This window comes from Thalassophryne amazonica, chromosome 3, assembly GCF_902500255.1.
Source record: "Thalassophryne amazonica chromosome 3, fThaAma1.1, whole genome shotgun sequence".
Classification (NCBI taxonomy): Eukaryota; Metazoa; Chordata; class Actinopteri; order Batrachoidiformes; family Batrachoididae; genus Thalassophryne; species Thalassophryne amazonica.
Window position 1 is genome coordinate 27567061 of NC_047105.1, and position 19560 is coordinate 27586620.

Sequence of the window (19560 nt, forward strand, 5' to 3'; positions counted from 1 at the left end):
TGTCTGTCAGGTTTGGTGGACAGAGACATCTGGACACAAATGCTGGACTCAACAATACAGCTCTGATCTTTAGAATCATTTACTGAATAATTCAGTGGGGTCGTGTACACAGAAAGGCAGTCCAAAATCAGCAAACACAGCAAACTCATCAGGCGTTAGGCATGGTTGAAAAACAGGCAGGTGGTCAAAACACAATGTGGAAGCAGGACTAGAAAACACAGAAAACAGAGCTGGAAGCAAAGGCACAAGGTGCAAAGATCTGGCAGAGAACTAGTTTAACCAGTGAAGTTTATATACACCCAGGTGATGAGCTACAGATTAGAAACAGGTGTGTGGAAAGCTTCAGAATAGGGTGTTTCCCCAAACAGTGTGCACCGCTCACCACCAAGCACAAAGAAAGACAGACAAGAGAAATAGGGAAAGACAAAGCCCAAGCAGGAAAAACCCAGTAAGAGAAATCACACACTGAAAAGACAATCAAAATTAAACTAAGCAGAACCAAACATGAAACCAAAAGTCTAGATCATGACACTATCTATCTATCTATCTATCTATCTATCTATCTATCTATCTATCTATCTATCTATCTATCTATCTATCTATCTATCTATCTATCTATCTATCTATCTATCTATCTATCTATCTGGATGGATGGATGGATGGATGGATGGATGGATGGATGGATGGATGGATGGATGGATGGATGGATGGATGGATGGATGGATGGATGGATGGATGGATGGATAAGGGGCAAATGAGAAGTTTTGAGTCTGACTCAGAAAAAGTAAGGCATGATTTTCCATCTTTTGCATTCTGAGGAACCAACATTTCTTGAGAATGTGTGAAATTTTGACGCACTGGGTGAAATGTTGGTTTCTCAGAATGCAATAGATGGAGAGCCATGCTCTAACATTTCTAGGTCAGACTCAAAACTTCTCAGTCATACTTTTTTTTTTGTGTGTGTGTGTGTGTGTGTGTGTGTGTGTGTGTGTGTGTGTGTGTGTGTGTGTGTGTGTGTGTGTGTGTGTGTGTGTGTGTGTGTGTGTGTGTATAAAAGTAAGTCTTTTCAGCTGCTCCTTTGTTTTCACTTACAGTTACCACAGCAGAGCCAAGGTGGGTCTGCATGTTGATTTGGCACAAGTTGTACACTGGATGCCCTTCCTGACGCAACTCCACATTACATGGAGAAATGTGATAGAGGTGTTGTGAAAGTGTAGGAACACGGACCCACAACAGGGGGCGCAAATGAACGGACAATGGAGAAAGTCAAATAACAAAGCTTTACTGTTGTGAATACGCACAACAAACACAACAGATTACAATTGTGGTTATAACCAATTCCAATGGTGTCGTGTGGGCAGGCTCGACGATAGGAGACGTCTGTCCGAGTCGAACCGGAACCACCCGATTTCCTCTGCCACCGAACCCCGGGAATACTGGAGCCGCCAAGTCCCGAACTCCCAGGTGGCCACTGCCTCCGCTCGTCGGATCCGGTACTGCTGGCGAGGAACAGAAACAGTCAAATGTGGGTGCGGCTGCACCCAGCAACGCGTAGGGTGGAAACACCACCTCCACCTCTAATCAACAACAACACTGTAGTGCAGGAATGCGAGTACTTATCCCAAAATACAGTCTCCTGCTGTTCTTCTCTCTTTCTGTGCAAAGGCAAAAGTATTCAATAGTCAGAAGACAATTCGTTGGGCTGGATACGTTACCTCCTTGGTAGAGCGATATCTCGGCAATGAGGTGGAGATGCCGTCCAGCTGATATACCCCTCTGCTGATGGATGTCAGCTGTCTCGGTTGATAGGTGACAGCTGTCACCTTGGCTGCTCCTGTGAGGCGGCAGCGCCCTCTGGTGCCTGGAGCCCGCACTCCAGGCAGGACGCCCTCTGGTGGTGGTGGGCCAGCAGTACCTCCTCTTCAGCGGCCCACACAACAGGACCCCCCCCTCAACGGGCGCCTCCGGGTGGCGGTAGAAGTCGGCCAGGAGGGCCGGGTCCAGGATGAAGCTCTTCTTCACCCAGGAGCGTTCTTCGGGGCCGTACCCCTCCCAGTCCACCAGATATTGAAAGCCCCGGCCCATCCGTCGGACGTCCAGAAGCCGGCGCACAGTCCAAACCGGCTCGCCATCGATGATCCGGGCAGGGGGTGGCGCCGGACCGGGAGTACAGAGGGGCGAGGTGTGATGTGGTTTGAGTCTAGACACGTGGAACACGGGATGGATCCGCAGTGAGGCCGGAAGCTGAAGCCTCACTGCAGCGGGGTTGATGACCTTGAGGATCTTGTATGGTCCTATGTAGCGGTCCTTCAGTTTCGGGGAGGCCACTTGTGGTGGGATGTCCTTGGTGGACAACCACACCTCCTGCCCGGGGCGATACGTTGGGGCCGGGGTCCGCCGCCAGTCTGCATGGGTCTTCGCCCTCATCCGGGCCTTCAACAAAGCAGAACGGGCGGCACGCCACACCCGACGGCACTTCCGCAGGTGGGCCTGGACCGAGGGCACACCGACCTCTCCCTCAACCACCAGAAACAATGGGGGCTGATACCCCAAACACACCTCAAAAGGGGAGAGGCCGGTGGCTGATGACACTTGACTGTTGTGGGCATACTCGATCCAGGCCAGATGAGTACTCCAGGCCGCCGGGTGCGCGGCTGTCACACAACGTAGGGTCTGCTCCATCTCTTGGTTGGCCCGTTCTGCTTGCCCGTTGGTTTGGGGGTGATACCCGGACGAGAGACTGACCGTGGCCCCCAGTTCCCGGCAGAAGCTCCTCCAGACTTACGAGGAGAACTGGGGACCGCGATCGGAGACGATGTCTGATGGTATCCCATGCAGCCAGACGACGTGGTGGACCAGGAGGTCCGCTGTCTCCTGGGCCGTTGGGAGCTTCGGGAGGGTCACGAAGTGGGCCGCCTTGGAGAATCGGTCCACTATCGTGAGGATGACGGTGTTTCCCTGGGACGGCGGGAGACCCGTGACAAAATCCAGGCCGATGTGAGACCAGGGGCGATGAGGTACGGGCAGCGGCTGTAGCAATCCCGATGATTTGCGGTGGTCGGCTTTGCCCCTGGTGCAGGTGGTACAGGCCTGGATATAATCCCGGACGTCGGTCTCCAGGGACGCCCACCAGAAGCACTGCCGGACGACTGCCACGGTTCTTTTCACCCCCGGATGACAGGAGAACTTAGAACCGTGACAGAAGTCCAGAACCGCAGCCCTTGCTTCTGGTGGGACGTAGAGTCTATTCCTCGGCCCGGTTCCGGGGTCCGGGTTTCGTGCCAGGGCCTCCCGGACGGTCTTCTCCACGTCCCAGGTGAGGGTGGCCACGATAGTGGACTCCGGGATGATGGGATCCGGGGGATCCGACGACTCCGTTCTGACTTCGTCTTTGTGTACCCGGGACAAAGCATCCGATCTTTGATTTTTGGTCCCAGGACGGTAGGTGATCCGGAAGTCAAAACGGCCGAAGAACAGTGACCAGCGGGCTTGCCTGGGATTCAGCCGCTTGGCGGTCCTGATATACTCCAGGTTCCGGTGGTCAGTGAAAACCGTGAATGGCACGGACGTTCCCTCCAACAGATGTCTCCACTCCTCAAGAGCCTCTTTCACCGCAAGGAGTTCTCGATTGCCGACGTCATAGTTCCGTTCGGCCGGGGTCAACCTGTGGGAAAAATAGGCACACGGGTGAAGGACCTTATCGGTCTTCCCTCTCTGGGACAGCACGGCTCCTATCCCTGAGTCCGAGGCGTCCACCTCAACCACTAACTGGCGACTAGGATCGGGCTGCACCAGAACAGGTGCAGACGAGAAGCGCCGTTTCAACTCCTTGAACGCGGCATCGCAACGATCCGACCAGGTGAAGGGAACTTTTGGCGAGGTCAGGGCTGTCAGGGGGCTAACTACCTGACTGTAGCCCTTAATGAACCTCCTGTAGAAATTAGCAAAGCCGAGGAACTGTTGCAGCTTCCTACGGCTTGTGGGTTGGGGCCAGTCTCTCACCGCCGCAACCTTGGCCGGATCGGGAGCGACGGAGTTGGAGGAGATGATGAACCCCAGGAAGGACAAAGAAGTGCGGTGGAACTCACACTTCTCGCCCTTCACAAACAGCCGGTTCTCTAACAACCGCTGCAGGACCTGACGTACATGTCGAACATGGGTCTCAGGATCCGGAGAAAAGATGAGTATATCGTCTAGATATATGAAGACGAATCGGTGCAGGAAGTCCTGCAAGACGTCATTAACTAATGCTTGGAACGTCGCGGGAGCGTTTGTAAGACTGAACGGCATGACCAGGTACTCAAAATGACCTAACGGGGTGTTAAATGCCGTCTTCCACTCGTCTCCCTTCCGGATCCGAACCAGGTGATATGCATTCCTAAGATCAAGCTTGGTGAATATCTTGGCTCCATGCAGGGGCGTGAACACCGAATCCAACAAGGGTAAGGGGTATCGGTTACGAACCGTGATTTCATTCAGCCCCCTGTAATCGATACATGGACGTAATCCGCCATCCTTTTTCCCCACAAAAAAGAAAGCCACACCCATCGGGGAGGTGGAATTCCGGATCAACCCGGCAGCCAAAGAGTCCCGGATGTAGGTCTCCATTGATTCGCGCTCAGGACGTGAGAGGTTGTACAGCCTACTGGACGGGAACTCAACGCCTGGAACCAAATCAATGGCACAATCATACAGGCGGTGCGGGGGAAGGGTGAGCGCCAGATCCTTGCTGAACACCTCCGCAAGGTCATGGTACTGCACCGGCACCGTCCCTAGATTGGGCAGGGCTCTGACCTCCTCCCTGGCTTGAGAACCGGGAGGAACCGAGAAACCTAAACATACCCGATGGCAGGTTTCGCTCCACTGAACCACTACCCCGGACGGCCAATCAATCCTGGGATTGTGTTTCAACATCCAGGGGAACCCTAAAATCACACGGGAGGTGGTCGGAGTCACAAAAAACTCGATCTCCTCCCGGTGATTCCCCGACACCACCAGGGTTACTGGTGGTGTCTTGTGAGTGATAGGAGGGAGTAGGGAGCCATCTACTGCCCGTACCTGCACAGTCGAGGTAAGCGCCACCAGAGGGAGCCCCATCTCCCTGGCCCATTTGCTGTCTAGCAAATTCCCTTCTGAGCCCGTGTCCACCAGTGCTGGGGCCTTCAGGGTTAAATCCTCATACAGGATTGCAACTGGGAGTCATGTGGCGATGTGGGTGTGTCCCACGTGAATGTCTTGGCCCACCCCTAGCCCAGTTTCTAGGGGCGGGCGTTTGGCGTTTAACCGCTCGGGGCAGTCTCTTAATTGATGCTCTATCGAGCCACAAACAAAACACGCTCCGTGGGCCAGCCTCCTTTGTGTAACTGGTGCCCTAAATGTTGCCCTACTCGTGTCCATAGCTTCGTCAGCAGGGGGGGCTGTAACCGCACGGAGCGCAGGGGCCGTGGAGCGTGGGGAGGGCGGAACGCGGTCGGAACCGGAAGGGAGAGGGACGACGCGTGCCCGGCCACACCCTTCGTCTCGTTCCCGACGGCGCTCTTCTAACCGATTGTCTAATCGTATGACAAGATCGATGAGCCCATCTAAATCCCGCGCTTCGTCCTTAGCCACCAGGTGCTCCTTGAGGACCATCGACGGTCCGTTTACAAAGGCGGCGCGGAGGGCAGTGTTATTCCAGCCGGACCTTGCAGCCGCGATGCGGAAGTCGACTGCATAGGCAGCTGCGCTCCGGCGCCCCTGTCTCATTGACAGCAGCACGGCTGAAGCGGTCTCTCCTCTATTAGGGTGATCGAACACTGTTCTGAACTCCCTCACAAACCCATCATATGTCTGAAGGAGCCGTGAATTCTGCTCCCAGAGCGCTGTAGCCCAAGCGCGTGCCTCACCACGAAGCAGATTTATCACATAAGCTACTTTGCTAGCGTCGGTCGCGTACATGACGGGACGCTGTGCGAAGACGAGCGAACACTGCATAAGGAAATCCGCGCATGTCTCCACACAGCCTCCGTACGGCTCTGGGGGGCTTATGTATGCTTCAGGGGAAGGAGGGAGGGGTCGTTGAACGACCAGTGGAACGTCATTATTACGCACAGGGTCGACGGGAGGGAGAGCCGCAGCGGCGCCCGGAGGGCGCGCTTCCACCTGCGCGGCGAGAGCCTCCACCCTGCGGTTCAGGAGGACGTTCTGCTCGGTCATCAAATCCAACCGAGTCGTGAAAGCGGTGAGGATCCGCTGCAACTCACTGATCACCCCTCCTGCGGACGCCTGTGCGCCCTGTTCTTCCATTGGCCGTTCAACAGCCGGTTGACGCCCCTCGGGATCCATGACGCTGGCCGAGATATCCTGTTGTGAAAGTGTAGGAACACGGACCCACAACAGGGGGCGCAAATGAATGGACAATGGAGAAAGTCAAATAACAAAGCTTTACTGTTGTGAATACGCACAACAAACACAACAGATTACAATTGTGGTTATAACCAATTCCAATGGTGTCGTGTGGGCAGGCTTGACGATAGGAGACGTCTGTCCGAGTCGAACCGGAACCACCCGATTTCCTCGGCCTCCGAACCCCGGGAATACTGGAGCCGCCAAGTCCCGAACTCCCAGGTGGCCACTGCCTCCGCTCGTCGGATCCGGTACTGCTGGCGAGGAACAGAAACAGTCAAATGTGGGTGCGGCTGCACCCAGCAACACGTAGGGTGGAAACACCACCTCCACCTCTAATCAACAACAACACTGTAGTGCAGGAATGCGAGTACTTATCCCAAAATACAGTCTCCTGCTGTTCTTCTCTCTTTCTGTGCAAAGGCAAAAGTATTCAATAGTCAGAAGACAATTCGTTGGGCTGGATACGTTACCTCCTTGGTAGAGCGATATCTCGGCAATGAGGTGGAGATGCCGTCCAGCTGATATACCCCTCTGCTGATGGATGTCAGCTGTCTCGGTTGATAGGTGACAGCTGTCACCTTGGCTGCTCCTGTGAGGCGGCAGCGCCCTCTGGTGACTGGAGCCCGCACTCCAGGCAGGACGCCCTCTGGTGGTGGTGGGCCAGCAGTACCTCCTCTTCAGCGGCCCACACAACAAGAGGTGGAGATTGAACCAGGAACCTTCTGCACTGAAAACAAGGTTCCCAGTTCAAACCCCACCTCTGTCACATTTCTCCATGTAATGGTGGAGGACCTGAGCTTGAGGAACACACATACCATCCAGGGATTTTTGTTCATTATTATTATTTCAGTTGCTGTATATTTCATGAGAGAATTGCAGAAAATGCTCTTGTTCAGCACCAAAATGTGTTGGGTTCTTGGCTCATGCTCCACCCTCCCAACAGTTTACATAAAATTAGCCAATATGTTGTGGTTTTTTTTTATTTTTTAGAAATGCTTGAGTTAAACCAACCATTAGATGACTACTGACATCATTTCAATGAAAAACAGAGATGATATGCTTTTTTTAATGTCACATAGTCCTTACATTTTTCCTAATCACTTCTTTCTCCAAGTCCACCCTTTATTCCTGTTCACACTCCTTCTCTCAGCACAGCATCACTCTTTTCCTTCTTTCCCGTGTTGTCACTGCATCTCAGTCTTCATCCTTCTGGTCTGATGCTCACCCTTTGTTTTCTCTCATATCCCGACTCTCTACACCAGTATTCAGCTTTTACTTCTAATAGTGACACCGCGACAATGGACCATATGTCTAAAAATGAAAAAAAAAAAGTGAATAGGAAGAGATGAACAACAGAAAATACTGACAAAGAGACAGGACGGAAAGCTAATCAGGCTCATTTCTGTCCCCTTCATCAGCACTTACCTGCCGTTGCCGTGATACAAGCAAACTAAAATAACTGCCAGCTATTAACCATAATTGTTTTGAAAGGCTGGGACAAAATAATTGACATAAAACTCAGCCACATCGGGTATACAGCCAGGGACGTCTGAGTGCAGGTTTCAAACCCGGGTAAATGAGAAGGGCTGCACCAGGAAGGGCATCCAGCGTAAAGCTTGCCAAACCAAACATCCAGATCACAAAACAAATTTCCATGCTGGATATCGGTCAATACCCGAGTTAACAACACCTGCCACCAGTGCTGTTGTCCAACAGGGTGCCAGCAGACATTGAGCTACTGTTGGGCAAAGAAGAAGAATACGCTGTACATGGTGTAGCTTTAGCTTGTTGCCTCACCAGTCCCAGTTCATGAAATGAAGGTGTTCTCCCAAAGTGAGCAAAGATAAAGTCAGACTATGTTGGGAGGTCGTGGCACACCCCTGTACCACAGCCTGCCCTGCAAACCTACCACTGCCTATTGACTCTAAATTAGTGAATGTGTTTACTAAATTTGTAGAAATAAAGTGTGTGCATTAAAATGGCAGGGCAGGAGTGGTGGATGGAGATCGCTGTGGGAGGCTGCAGCGCACAGCTGCGCCACAGACTGCCTTGCAAACCCATCATCAACACCTGACCCCAAATCTATTTGAACCCTATAATGTGCTACTTAAAACCCAATATGATGTATGTGCATATACTGAGCTGGTGAAGTGCATGTGAAGCCCAACCCCAAGCAGCTGGCGGAAAGGAGAAGCATAGTGCAGTGAGCGGGCCACACACACCGGCCCCACCAGCCCAGCTGCCAAAAATGTTTCAGGAATTCAGGAGGAAAGCCATCTGGGCCCGGATTCCTGCCATTAGTCATTTTGTTCAAACCTGCATGTAGTGCTCTTTAGATAGCTGAGGTAGGTTTAGATAGCTGAGGTAGGGTTAGATTGTCAAGGAATGACTGCATATCTACTGGATTAGGTGTATTCTCCGAAATTTATTATATCTAAGTCGTTGAATGAGGAACTCTGTTTTTTTTTCAATATAATATAGTCAAGTTGGAATTTTGCATTATTTAATTCAGACAAAGTTTGATGACTTGCACACGCAGCATATTTATTTGTTAAATGTTTACTTTTTTCTTCAAGGTCATTTTCTAATTGATGTTCAATTTTATTTTTTTTGAGAAGAATATGAAATCATTTTCCCTCTAATTACTTCTTTTCCTGTTTCCCAAAGCAAAGAAGGAGAAACACTCAGAGAGTAATTTCCTTCTATAAAGTCTGCCCACTCTCTTCTTAAGATTTTATCAAATTCACATTCCTTTAAGAGTGAGGTGTTAAAGCGCCATGAGTGAGACGGTTTAATAGTGGACTCTCTTTGTACCGAAAGTGACACAGGAGCATGAACGCTTATAGTGATGGAATGAATTTTAGAATTAATTTTGGGAGTAATAGAATTACTAGAGAGGAACAGGTCAATTCTAGAATGAGACTGATATACAGGATATAAAAATGTGTATTCCTTTGTCAATGTATTTTTGATTTTCCAACTATCCACCAGACCAAACTCATCCATATACTCCTTTATAGTTTTAGCAGACTGAGAAAGCCTTACAGATGTTGGAGAACTGAAAGAATCTAAAGATGGGTTTAAAGCAACGTTAAAGTCCCCTCCAATGATGACTACCGAATTGGCCATTAAATTAGAAATCAGGTCTATTAGAAAAGTATCTGACCTTATTATGTTTTTTAAAAAACCATATGGATTTGAATCACGTTTGATTGTGTCAGACAAGCTTGAACCCTCTTGCGCATGCATGAGTTTTTTCATGCCTGTCGGTTGCGTCATTCGCCTGTGAGCAGGCTTTGAGTGAGGTGTGGTCCACCCCTCTCGTCTATTTTTTTATTGCAAATAAATGTCTGAATGATTTGGAGCTTTGCTGCATCAATTTTTTTCCAGAAACTGTGAGAGACCTCCAGGTGGACACCATTCGAAAAATTAATATGGCTTTCAGGGACGATTTTGTGGGGATTAAACAGATTACGGAGTGTTACTGCCACTTTAAGGACTGCCCACAACTCCTGAGAGCGCGGTGCGCTCCCAGCCCCCATCAACAGGCTGACACCCCGCTGAAACAACCAGATCATTTCCAACGTGAAAGCTTTGTTGATCCAGGACCTCGTCTGACTTTCACAAAAGGCAGAAGATGTGGACATCAGCACTTTTTCGGCACATTCCACCATTACAGGAGTTTTTTTCATGGAAAAAGAAGCGGAGGGACGCGCCACACGACTGGAAAGCAACCGCAATCCGTCTGAAATCCATCTGAAAGCCGTCCTGAGAGACCAACACCAAGGTGGTTTTGTGCTGCGCCATGAGCGGCACGGTGGCACGTCCCTCCGCTTCTTTTTCCATGAAAAAAACTCCTGTAACGGTGGAATGTGCTGAAAAAGTGGACCTGGTGGTCTCTCACAGTTTCTGGAAAAAAATTGATGCAGCAAAGCTCCAAATCGTTCAGACATTTATTCGCAATAAAAAAAACAGACGAGAGGGGTGGACCACACCTCACTCAAAGCCTGCTCACAGGCGAATGACGCAACCGACAGGCATGAAAAAACTCACGCATGCGCACCAGGGTTCAAGCTTGTCTGACGCAATCACACGTGATTCAAATCCATATGGTTTTTTAAAAAAATAATAAGGTCAGATACTTTTCTAATAGTCCTCGTAAATTAACAATTGTAAATATTTCACTAGAAATAGTTACCGCAACACGTTTGAGGTCCAGGTCATAAACCAACCGCAACACATGTCCACTTCCCCACCGCATTGTCACTCATTCTTTGCATTTTCACTTTGTGTGTAATTTGCCCAAAAAGCCAAAGAAAATATCTTTTTCCCCCCGGAAGTAGAGAAGTTACAACCCCAATTCCAATGAAGTTGGGACGTTGTGTGAAATGTAAATAAAAACAGAATACAATGATTTGAAAATCCTCTTCAACCTATATTCAATTGAATACACCACCAAGACAAGATATTTAATGTTCAAACTGATAAACTTTGTTGTTTTTGTGCAAATATTTGCTCATTTCGAAATGGATGCCTACAACACGTTTCAAAAAAGTTGGGACGGGGCAACAAAGGACTGGGAAAGTTGTTGAATGCTCAAAGAACACCTAATTGGAAATAGGTGAGTGTCATGAGTGGGTATAAAAGGAGCATCCCCAAAAGGCTCAGCCATTCACAAGCAAAGATGGTGAGGCTCACCACTCTGAGAACAACTGGATGAAAAAATAGTCCAACAGTTTAAGTACAATGTTTCTCAGTGTTCAATTGCAAGGAATTTGGGGATTCCATCATCTACAGTCCATAATATAATCAGAAGATTCAGAGAATCTGGAGATCTTTCTACACATAAGGAGCAAGGCTGAAAACCAACATTGAATGCCCGTGACCTTTAATCCCTCAGGTGGCACTGCATTAAAAACCGTCATCATTGTGTAAAGGATCTTACCGTGTGGGCTCTGGAGCACTTCAGAAAACCATTGTCAGTTAACACAGTTCGTCGCTACATCTACAAGTGCAAGTTAAAACTCTACCATGCAAAGTGAAAGCCATACATCAACAACTTCCGGAAATGCCACCGCCTTCTCTGGTTCCAAGCTCATTTGAAATGGACAGACTGGAAAAACTGAAAAAGTGTGCTGTGGTCTGATGAGTCCATGTTTCAAATTGTTTTTGGAAATCATGGACATTGTGTCCACCGGACAAAAGAGGAAAATGACCATCCAGATTGTTACCAGCGCAAGGTTCAAAGGCCAGCAACTGTGATGGTATGTGGGTGTGTTAGTGCCCATGGTATGGGCAACATACACATCTGTGATGGCACTAACAATTCTGAAAGGTACATCCAGGTTTTGGAGCAACACATGCTGCCATCCAAGCAATGTCTTTTTCAGGGATGTTCCTGCTTATTTCAGCAAGACAATGCCAAACCGCATTCTGCGTATGTTACAACAGCATGGCTTTGTAGTAAAATAGTGTGGGTACTAGACTGGCCTGCCTGCAGTCTAGACCTGTCACCCATTGACAATGTGTTGTGCATTATGAAACACAAAATACAACAGCAGAGTCTCCAGACTGTTGAACAAGTGAAGTCGTACATCAAGCAAGAATGGGAAAGAATTCCACGTACAAAGCTTCAACAATTAGTGTCCTCGTCTTGTGCCGTGTGACTGGGCCATTAAACTGTTGAACTATTTTTTCACGCAGTTGTTCACAAATTGGTGATCCTCACCCCATTTGGTGAACGGCTGAGCTTTTTGGGGATGCTCCTTTTATAACCAATCATGAGACTCACAATTAGTGTCCTCAGTTCCCAAATGCTTATTGAGTGTTGTTAGAAGGAAAGGTGATGTAACACAGTGGTAAACATACCACTGTCCCAACTTTTTTGAAACTTGTTGCAGACATCCAATTCAAAATGAACAAATATATGCACATAAACAATAAAATTAATCAGTTTGGACATTGACTATCTTGTCTTTGTGGTGTATTCAATTGAATATAGGTTGAAGAGGATTTGCAAATCATTGTTTTCTGTTTTTACTTATATTTTACACCATGTCCCAACTTCATTGGAATTGGGGTGTATGTCATATGCGTCATATTTGACCCCTTTAGCGCCCGCCCTCGAACGAGACTGTGTTGCCCAATTCTGTGATGCCGAGCTGTTCATCCAAACTGCACAGACTCCTCTGAGAGCCTGGAGTCACTCAGCGGGTTTTGCATTTCTGTCTATGAAAGTGCTGCAACACGTGTGACTCGGTTAGTTGCAGCAGTTCTTCACGCAGTCAGTTAATAGTGTCGATCTGTGGGTAAAAGTAACTTTAGGCCCGTTGTATTGTTGTGCTATCTGACCCCACAGACGATCACACCAGAGTCCGACTGCAGCTGCTGGATGGAGATCCTCACTCTGACTACATCAACGCCAATTACATTGATGTGAGTGAACATGGACACACAAACACACATTTTAAACCTCAACTGTGTATAGTCAACCTGTGTAACCTAACTTGACTCTGAAGTATTTATGCCTTAGCTGACAGTGGTGTTCATGTCTCTGGGTTCTTCATCTTTGACATCAAAAACCAACTTGGAAGAGCTTACAGAGTCATGAGGTCACTAGACAAAGGTGTTTGGTGATACAGATACATTTGCAGGAGAACAAAGGTCCACGTCTGTAGGGTCCTGCTGCTTCCTTTCTTACTCTATGATTGCGAGACTTGTACCAGTGAGTGATCACGAAAGTCAGGATGCCTTTGGGACTAGGTTTCTTTGGAGTTTCCTTGGGTACTTTTTTGTTTGTTTGTTTCAAGCGAGCAGTTATTTAGGGAGACTCAGATGAGTAGCATAACTTGTATGGGGGAACATCAGCTGGGATATTTTGGCCATGTGGTGCATTAATTGGGTGATGATCTAGAAAACAGGTGCCTCAGTGTTGAGGACCCCAGCACGGGAGAAGACCAACGTCTCCAGTGACCAGTTGTCTGCCTGGGTTGTTGTCATTCAGGTCCCAATTTGTTTCTGTGGTGTGGTGGATGCAGCAACATGACCTGACCTGTCCTGATCTACACTTTCATGAAAGTCACATGTATATTCCCCAACCTTAGTGGTGGAGAGTAATCCGGCGTAAAACAAGCCAACCCAACTATGCAGACTAAGAATCGAATTTCCATACCGGATCGGTCGCGGCCCGGGTTAACAACTGCCACCGGTGCTGTTGCCCAAAAGGGTGCTAGTGGAAATTGGGCTACTGCTGGGTGAAGACAACGAAGAAGAGGAGGAGAACATTTCCTATTTTCAAGAACAAGGGTGATGTGCAGAGCTGCAGTAACTACAGAGGCATAAAGTTGATCAGCCACAGCATGAAGTTATGGGAAAGAGTAGTAGAAGCTAGGCTTAGAAAACAGGTGAAGATCTGTGAGCAGCAATATGGTGTAATGCCAAGAAAGAGCACTACAGATGCAATGTTTGCTCTGAGAATACTGTTGGAGAAGTACAGAGAAGGCCAGAAAGAGTTACATTGTGTGTTTGTGGACTTAGAAAAAGCTTATGATAGGATGCTAAGAGAAGAGCTGTGGTATTGTATGAGGAAGTCTGGAGTGGCAGAGAAGTATGTTATAGTGCAGGACATGTACAAGAATAGTCTGACATTGGTGAGATGCGCAGTCAGAATGACAGACTCATTCAAGGTGGAGGTGAGGTGGGATTACATACACCAAGGTCCTTTCTTGTTTGCAGTGGTGATGGACAGGTTGACGGATGAGATCAGACAGGAGTCCCCATGGACTCTGATGTTTGCAGATGACATTGTGATCTGTAGTGAGAGTAGAGAGCAAGTTGAGTCTAGTCTGGAGAGGTGGAGATATGCTTTGGAGAGAAGGGGAATGAAAGTCAGTAGAAGCAAGACTGAGTACATCTGTGTGAATGGGAGGGAGCCCAGTGGAATAGTGCAGTTACAAGGAGTATAGAAGTGGTGAAAGTAGATGAGTTTAAATATTTGGGGTCAACTGTTCAAAGTAATGGAGAGTGTGGTAAAGAGGTGAAGAAGAGAGTGCAGGCAGGGTGGAGTGGGTGGAGAAAGGTGGCAGGAATGATTTGTGACCGAAGAATATCAGCAAGAGTGAAGGGGAAAGTTTACAGGACACTAGTGAGACCAGCTATGTTGTACGGTTTAGAGATGGTGGCACTAACAAAAAGACAGGAGGCAGAGATGGAGGTGGCAGAGCTGAAGGTATTGAGATTCTCTTTGGGAGTGACGAGAATGGACAAGATTAGGAATGAACATATCAGAGGGACAGCTCAGGTGGGATGGTTTGGAGACAAAGTCAGAGAGGCGAGATTGAGATGGTTTGGACATGTGCAGAGGACGGACCCAGAGTATATAGGGAGAAGGATGCTGAGGATGGAGCCACCAGGCAGGAAGAGAAGAGGGAGGCCAAAGAGGAGGTTTATGGATGTGCTGAGGGAGGACATGCAGGTGGTTGGTGTGACAGAGGAAGATACAGAGGACAGGGTGAGATGGAAACGATTGATCTGCTGTGGCAACCCCTAACGGGAACAGCCGAAAGACAAATAAGTGGTGGAGACTAATCAGGTTTTTACCCCAGTGCAAATCAGTTCTTGATTTCATTATTGAGTAAATGGTAAATGGACTGCATTTATATAGCGCATTTCCATCTGCATCGGACACTCAAAGCGCTTTACAAATAATGCGTCACATTCACCCCGATGTCAGGGTGTTACCATACAAGGCATTGACTACACACCGGGAGCAACTAGGAGATTAAGGACCTTGCCCAAGGGCCCTTATTGATTTTCCAGTCAGGCTGTGATTTGAACAGAGGATCCTCTGGTCTCAAGCCCAACACTTTAACCAGTAGACCATCACCTCCCCTAAAAGAATGTGAGATGTTGTTTCTGGAGCCTGACTGATGTATCACTTGGACGTGGCTGATATGAGCCTTTCGTGAACATATCTCCAGTGGCGTTATTTTGTCCAATTTGAAACCTTCTTGTTTTGTGCCAAATAAACACTTTGGTTGTGGAAGTGATGTCAGTGTGTAGTTTGTCCAGCAGAGGTCACTCCACCAACATCGCTTACAATGCTGTCAATTATGGATGTGACCCTCATCACCCCTTGTCACATTAACTACAAGAGTCAAGTCAAGTCTGGGAGCATGTGCTGGTGCTGGACTTTTCTGCATCCATGGTCCCACAAGGCAGAAGGGTCATTCCCATATCTCTAAAATAACCATCTAACTGCCACAGTCAGGTGAAACGTGGGCTTCTCCAGCTTCTGGGGTCCTCAACACTCAACCCAGAGACATGACCCCACATTACGTAGAGAAATGTAGCAGGCCTGGAGTTTGAACAGGGAACCTTCCATGCTGAAACCAAGTGCAGTAACTACTTGGTTGGATTAAAGTCCAGAGTTCTTTATTCTTCAACAGGAAACATTCTAGTTTCTTGTACAGATAGAATGTTAAGTACTGAGGTGTCTGTTAGGATCAGGCTGATGGAAAGACATGGAACACTGGCATCTGCTTGATACACAGGAGATCAGTACAGTAGGTAACAGTTTTTCACAAAGAGGCAGCAGAAGATTAACCAGAGTAACAGTGAGGTTCTTACACCAAGCAATCAATTCAAAGTGGCAGGCAAAAAAAAAAAAAAATACAGGACAGCAGTAAACATATGTAACATGAGAGCAAACACAACAATGGATACTAGAAATATCTGGAAAAAAACAATTTACAATTGAGCATATACTGTGAGACAAGGTTAACTGGAAACAGCTGTGGTAATTAATCTGTCTGAAAACACACAAGACAGAAGTGCAGAAAGAGGGCACCAAAGGGAGCCAGAGACCAGAGAGAGAAATAAGACATTCCTAGAACAGACAAAAAACTAGACCTACCTCATAATTAACATCAGCATCACAGGCAATTTCAACAAAGTTATAAATGACCTGCGAGACAAGGCAAGAACTGCTTTTTATTCCATCAAAAAGAACATCAAAGTAGACATTCCAATTCAAATCTGACACATAGAACCCATTTCTCTTTATAGTTGCAATGTCTGAGGCCCGCTTGCCAACCAAGATTTTGCAAAATGGAACAAACACCAAACTGAGACTCTGCATGCAGAATTCTGCGAATCCATCCTCCGTGCCCAATGGAAAACACCAAACAATGCATGCAGAGCAGAATTAGAATGATAAAGTTCAAAAGACAGCATTTTATGACCACCTTATAAATAGTGACCCCAATGTGCTCAATACCAAAGCCCTGATCCACAGAGAGACTGTAGAGAGATGTCCTCTCAGCCAGCTGGTTCTAGGACTCTGTACACAAACACAACCAGAGCCACTAAACACAAACCATATTAGACTAAACCAAATTGTAAGAAAACATAAATAAAATTATGTGGTGCACTGGAAAAAATCAACAAAACCCAGAGTAAATTAGAATGCTATATAGCCCTAAAAAGACAATACTCTGTGGCAGAATACCTGAGCACTGTGACCAACCCAAAGCTCAGGAAATCCTTGAACATGTACAGACTCAGTGAGCACAGCCTTGCTGTGGAGAAAGGATGCCTCAGACAGACCTGGCTCCCCAGAGAAGACAGATGTGCACCCACTGCTCACAACACGAGGTGGAGACCAAGCTGCACTTATTAACCATCTGCCCGCTGTCCCAAGACATCAGAGACACATACTTCCCACAGATCACATACACCCAAAAACACTTTGATAGCATGACCAACATTGACAAACTTCTGTGTCTCTTGGGTGAAGTACAACAATGCGCAAACACAGCAACAAGGTTTGCAAGCTGCTGCGACAAGAAAAGAAGGAGCAACAGACATAAACCACCGTGAACCCAAAACAGGAGAGTAAACTGCTGTGTCACTTTATCTAAGTAAGTAAAGTTTATTTGTATAGCACCTTTCAAGATAAAATCACAAAGTGTTGTACAGGAATTTAAGAACACTGAAATAAAAATACAGAAACTAAAAACAGCAATAACATAAAACTAGTTAAAAGCAAGTCTGTACAAATAGGTCTTGAGTTTCTCCTTAAAAATTCCAACAGAGTCCACGGAACGTAGGTGTAGTAGCAGTGCATTCCACAGTTCAGGTGTCTATTGAATGATCTCCCTGCATCAATAAAGCAGTCAGATTCTGTAGAGGCTTTCAAATCCAAACTTAGGACACACTTATTTTCCTTTTCAAATGACTAGCATACTGGCATAGCATGTTACTATGCTTTTTACCCTTTTAAATTCATTTCAGTAGGGAAATGGAGGGAGGGAGAGGGAGTTTTCCTTACCACTGTCGTGGGGTTGGTAAGGTTAGACCTTATTTGTGTGAAGCGACTTGAGGCAACTTTGTTGTGATTTGGCGCTATTTAAATGAAAATGAAAATAAACTGAAATTGAAATTTCTGACTGCTGAATGAACAAAAGAGGATAGAGAGCGAAGGTTCTTAATCACTGAGGGAACAAACTGCTCAGGGGCACAAACAAGGACATCAGTTTTTAGCAGTCATCCAGTTTTTTAGCAGTCATCAATACAGTTTTGAAGAACAGATTCCCTAGAAACATTTTGTGGAGAAAAGGAGATGTACAGCTGTATGTCATCTGTATAACAATCATAAGATACATCAATAAATGAACTGAAAATCTGTCACAGTGGGCGCAAGTACAGTGCAAATAAAATAGGTCCTAGAATGGAACCTTGGGGCACACCATAGGACAGAATAGCATGGGGATGTAGAGGATATATATATATATATATATATATATATATATATATATATATATATATATATATATATATATATATATATATATATATATATATATATATATGGTCCCTCGTTTATCGAGGGAGTTACGTTCTAAAAGTAACCCGCAACAGGCAAAATCCGCGAAGTAGTCAGTGTTATTTTTTACAATTATTATAGATGTTTTAAGGCTGTAAAACCCTTCACTACACACTTTATACACTTTTCTCAAACAGGCATTAACATTTTCTCACTTTTCTCTCCTGTGTAAACACTCTCAAAGTTCAAACCTTAGTAGAAAAATAAGTCCATTTTATAGAATGAAACCAAAGATCAAAACCTGTTTTCAGGCCCAAACATTTGTTTGAGAAATAAAAATAGAACATTTTCCTATAAATAATTATGATGGCTTTTAGAACTTAACAAATTAAATTTTAACGATCAACCTACGAGGTTGGACACATAAGAAATTATTAAAAGTGACTGACCAGTATTTCACAGTTCCTCTGATCGTGCCTCTTCGTCCTGGCGCCGCTCCGCTATAGCGTATTTTTCCACTAAGTGACACTTCGGTGCAGGTGTCTTTTTCCGAGTGAAGAACACAGTTATGGGTAGTTGTTGGCGCTCTTTTTTTCTTCTGGGCGAGAAGATTATAAACAGGCACACGCAGAACACAATGCGCATGCTCTTTCTTCGCTCACTGCCTGCGGTGTTACCGTTGCGGGACGGATGCGGGACCTGCAAAGAATCCAAGTTATTAAAAAGATACAAACCTCTCTCAGTGGCCACGAAGCTCTGCGGCTGCGGTTACCGAGACCATGCAGCGCTGCGGATTTTTTCCGCAAGAATTCTATCTTTGCGGGCTGCTGAAGCGCTTTGCATCAAAACAGCGAGCGTAGTCTCTGGACCTGTTGCCAGATTTTGGCCGCAAGCACAGCAGACAGTGGGGCGGTGTGAGTGGCCTTCTTCAGAGGCAGTGAGAGCAATCGTAGTGATGCCGACCAGTGCCGTGACCGGCCCGCCTGATAAGGACGCAGAACACAATGCGCTGTAAAAAAAAAAAAAAAGAAGCATGCAAAATTGCACTAAAAAAAATCAGCGAAACTGCGAGGCCATGAAAGGTGAACCGCGTTATAGCGAGGGACCACTATATATATATATATATATATATATATATATATATATATATATATATAAACACATTTTATAGGATTGTATATTTTTACACCGAACTACATTTTTTTTACTTTTCTTTCATTCCCATGTCCTATTTACACATTTATTTACTGTAGGATATTGTTAATTGTATGTACCTCTTCTTTTTTTTTTTTTTTTTTGCTGTATGTAACACTTGCTTTGACAATGTAAACGTATGTTTCCCATGTCAA

General features: G+C 46.6%; 1 protein-coding gene across 1 annotated transcript in view; it reads left to right on the forward strand.

Annotated features, from left to right (window-relative positions):
- Window positions 1–19560, forward strand: part of ptprt (protein tyrosine phosphatase receptor type T) — a 1196058-nt gene that overhangs the window by 1013961 nt on the left and 162537 nt on the right. Inside the window, exon 25 of the mRNA XM_034165958.1 lies at window positions 12746–12822. Coding sequence (XP_034021849.1) covers window positions 12746–12822 — 77 coding nt within the window. The remainder of the gene's footprint in view (window positions 1–12745; window positions 12823–19560) is intronic.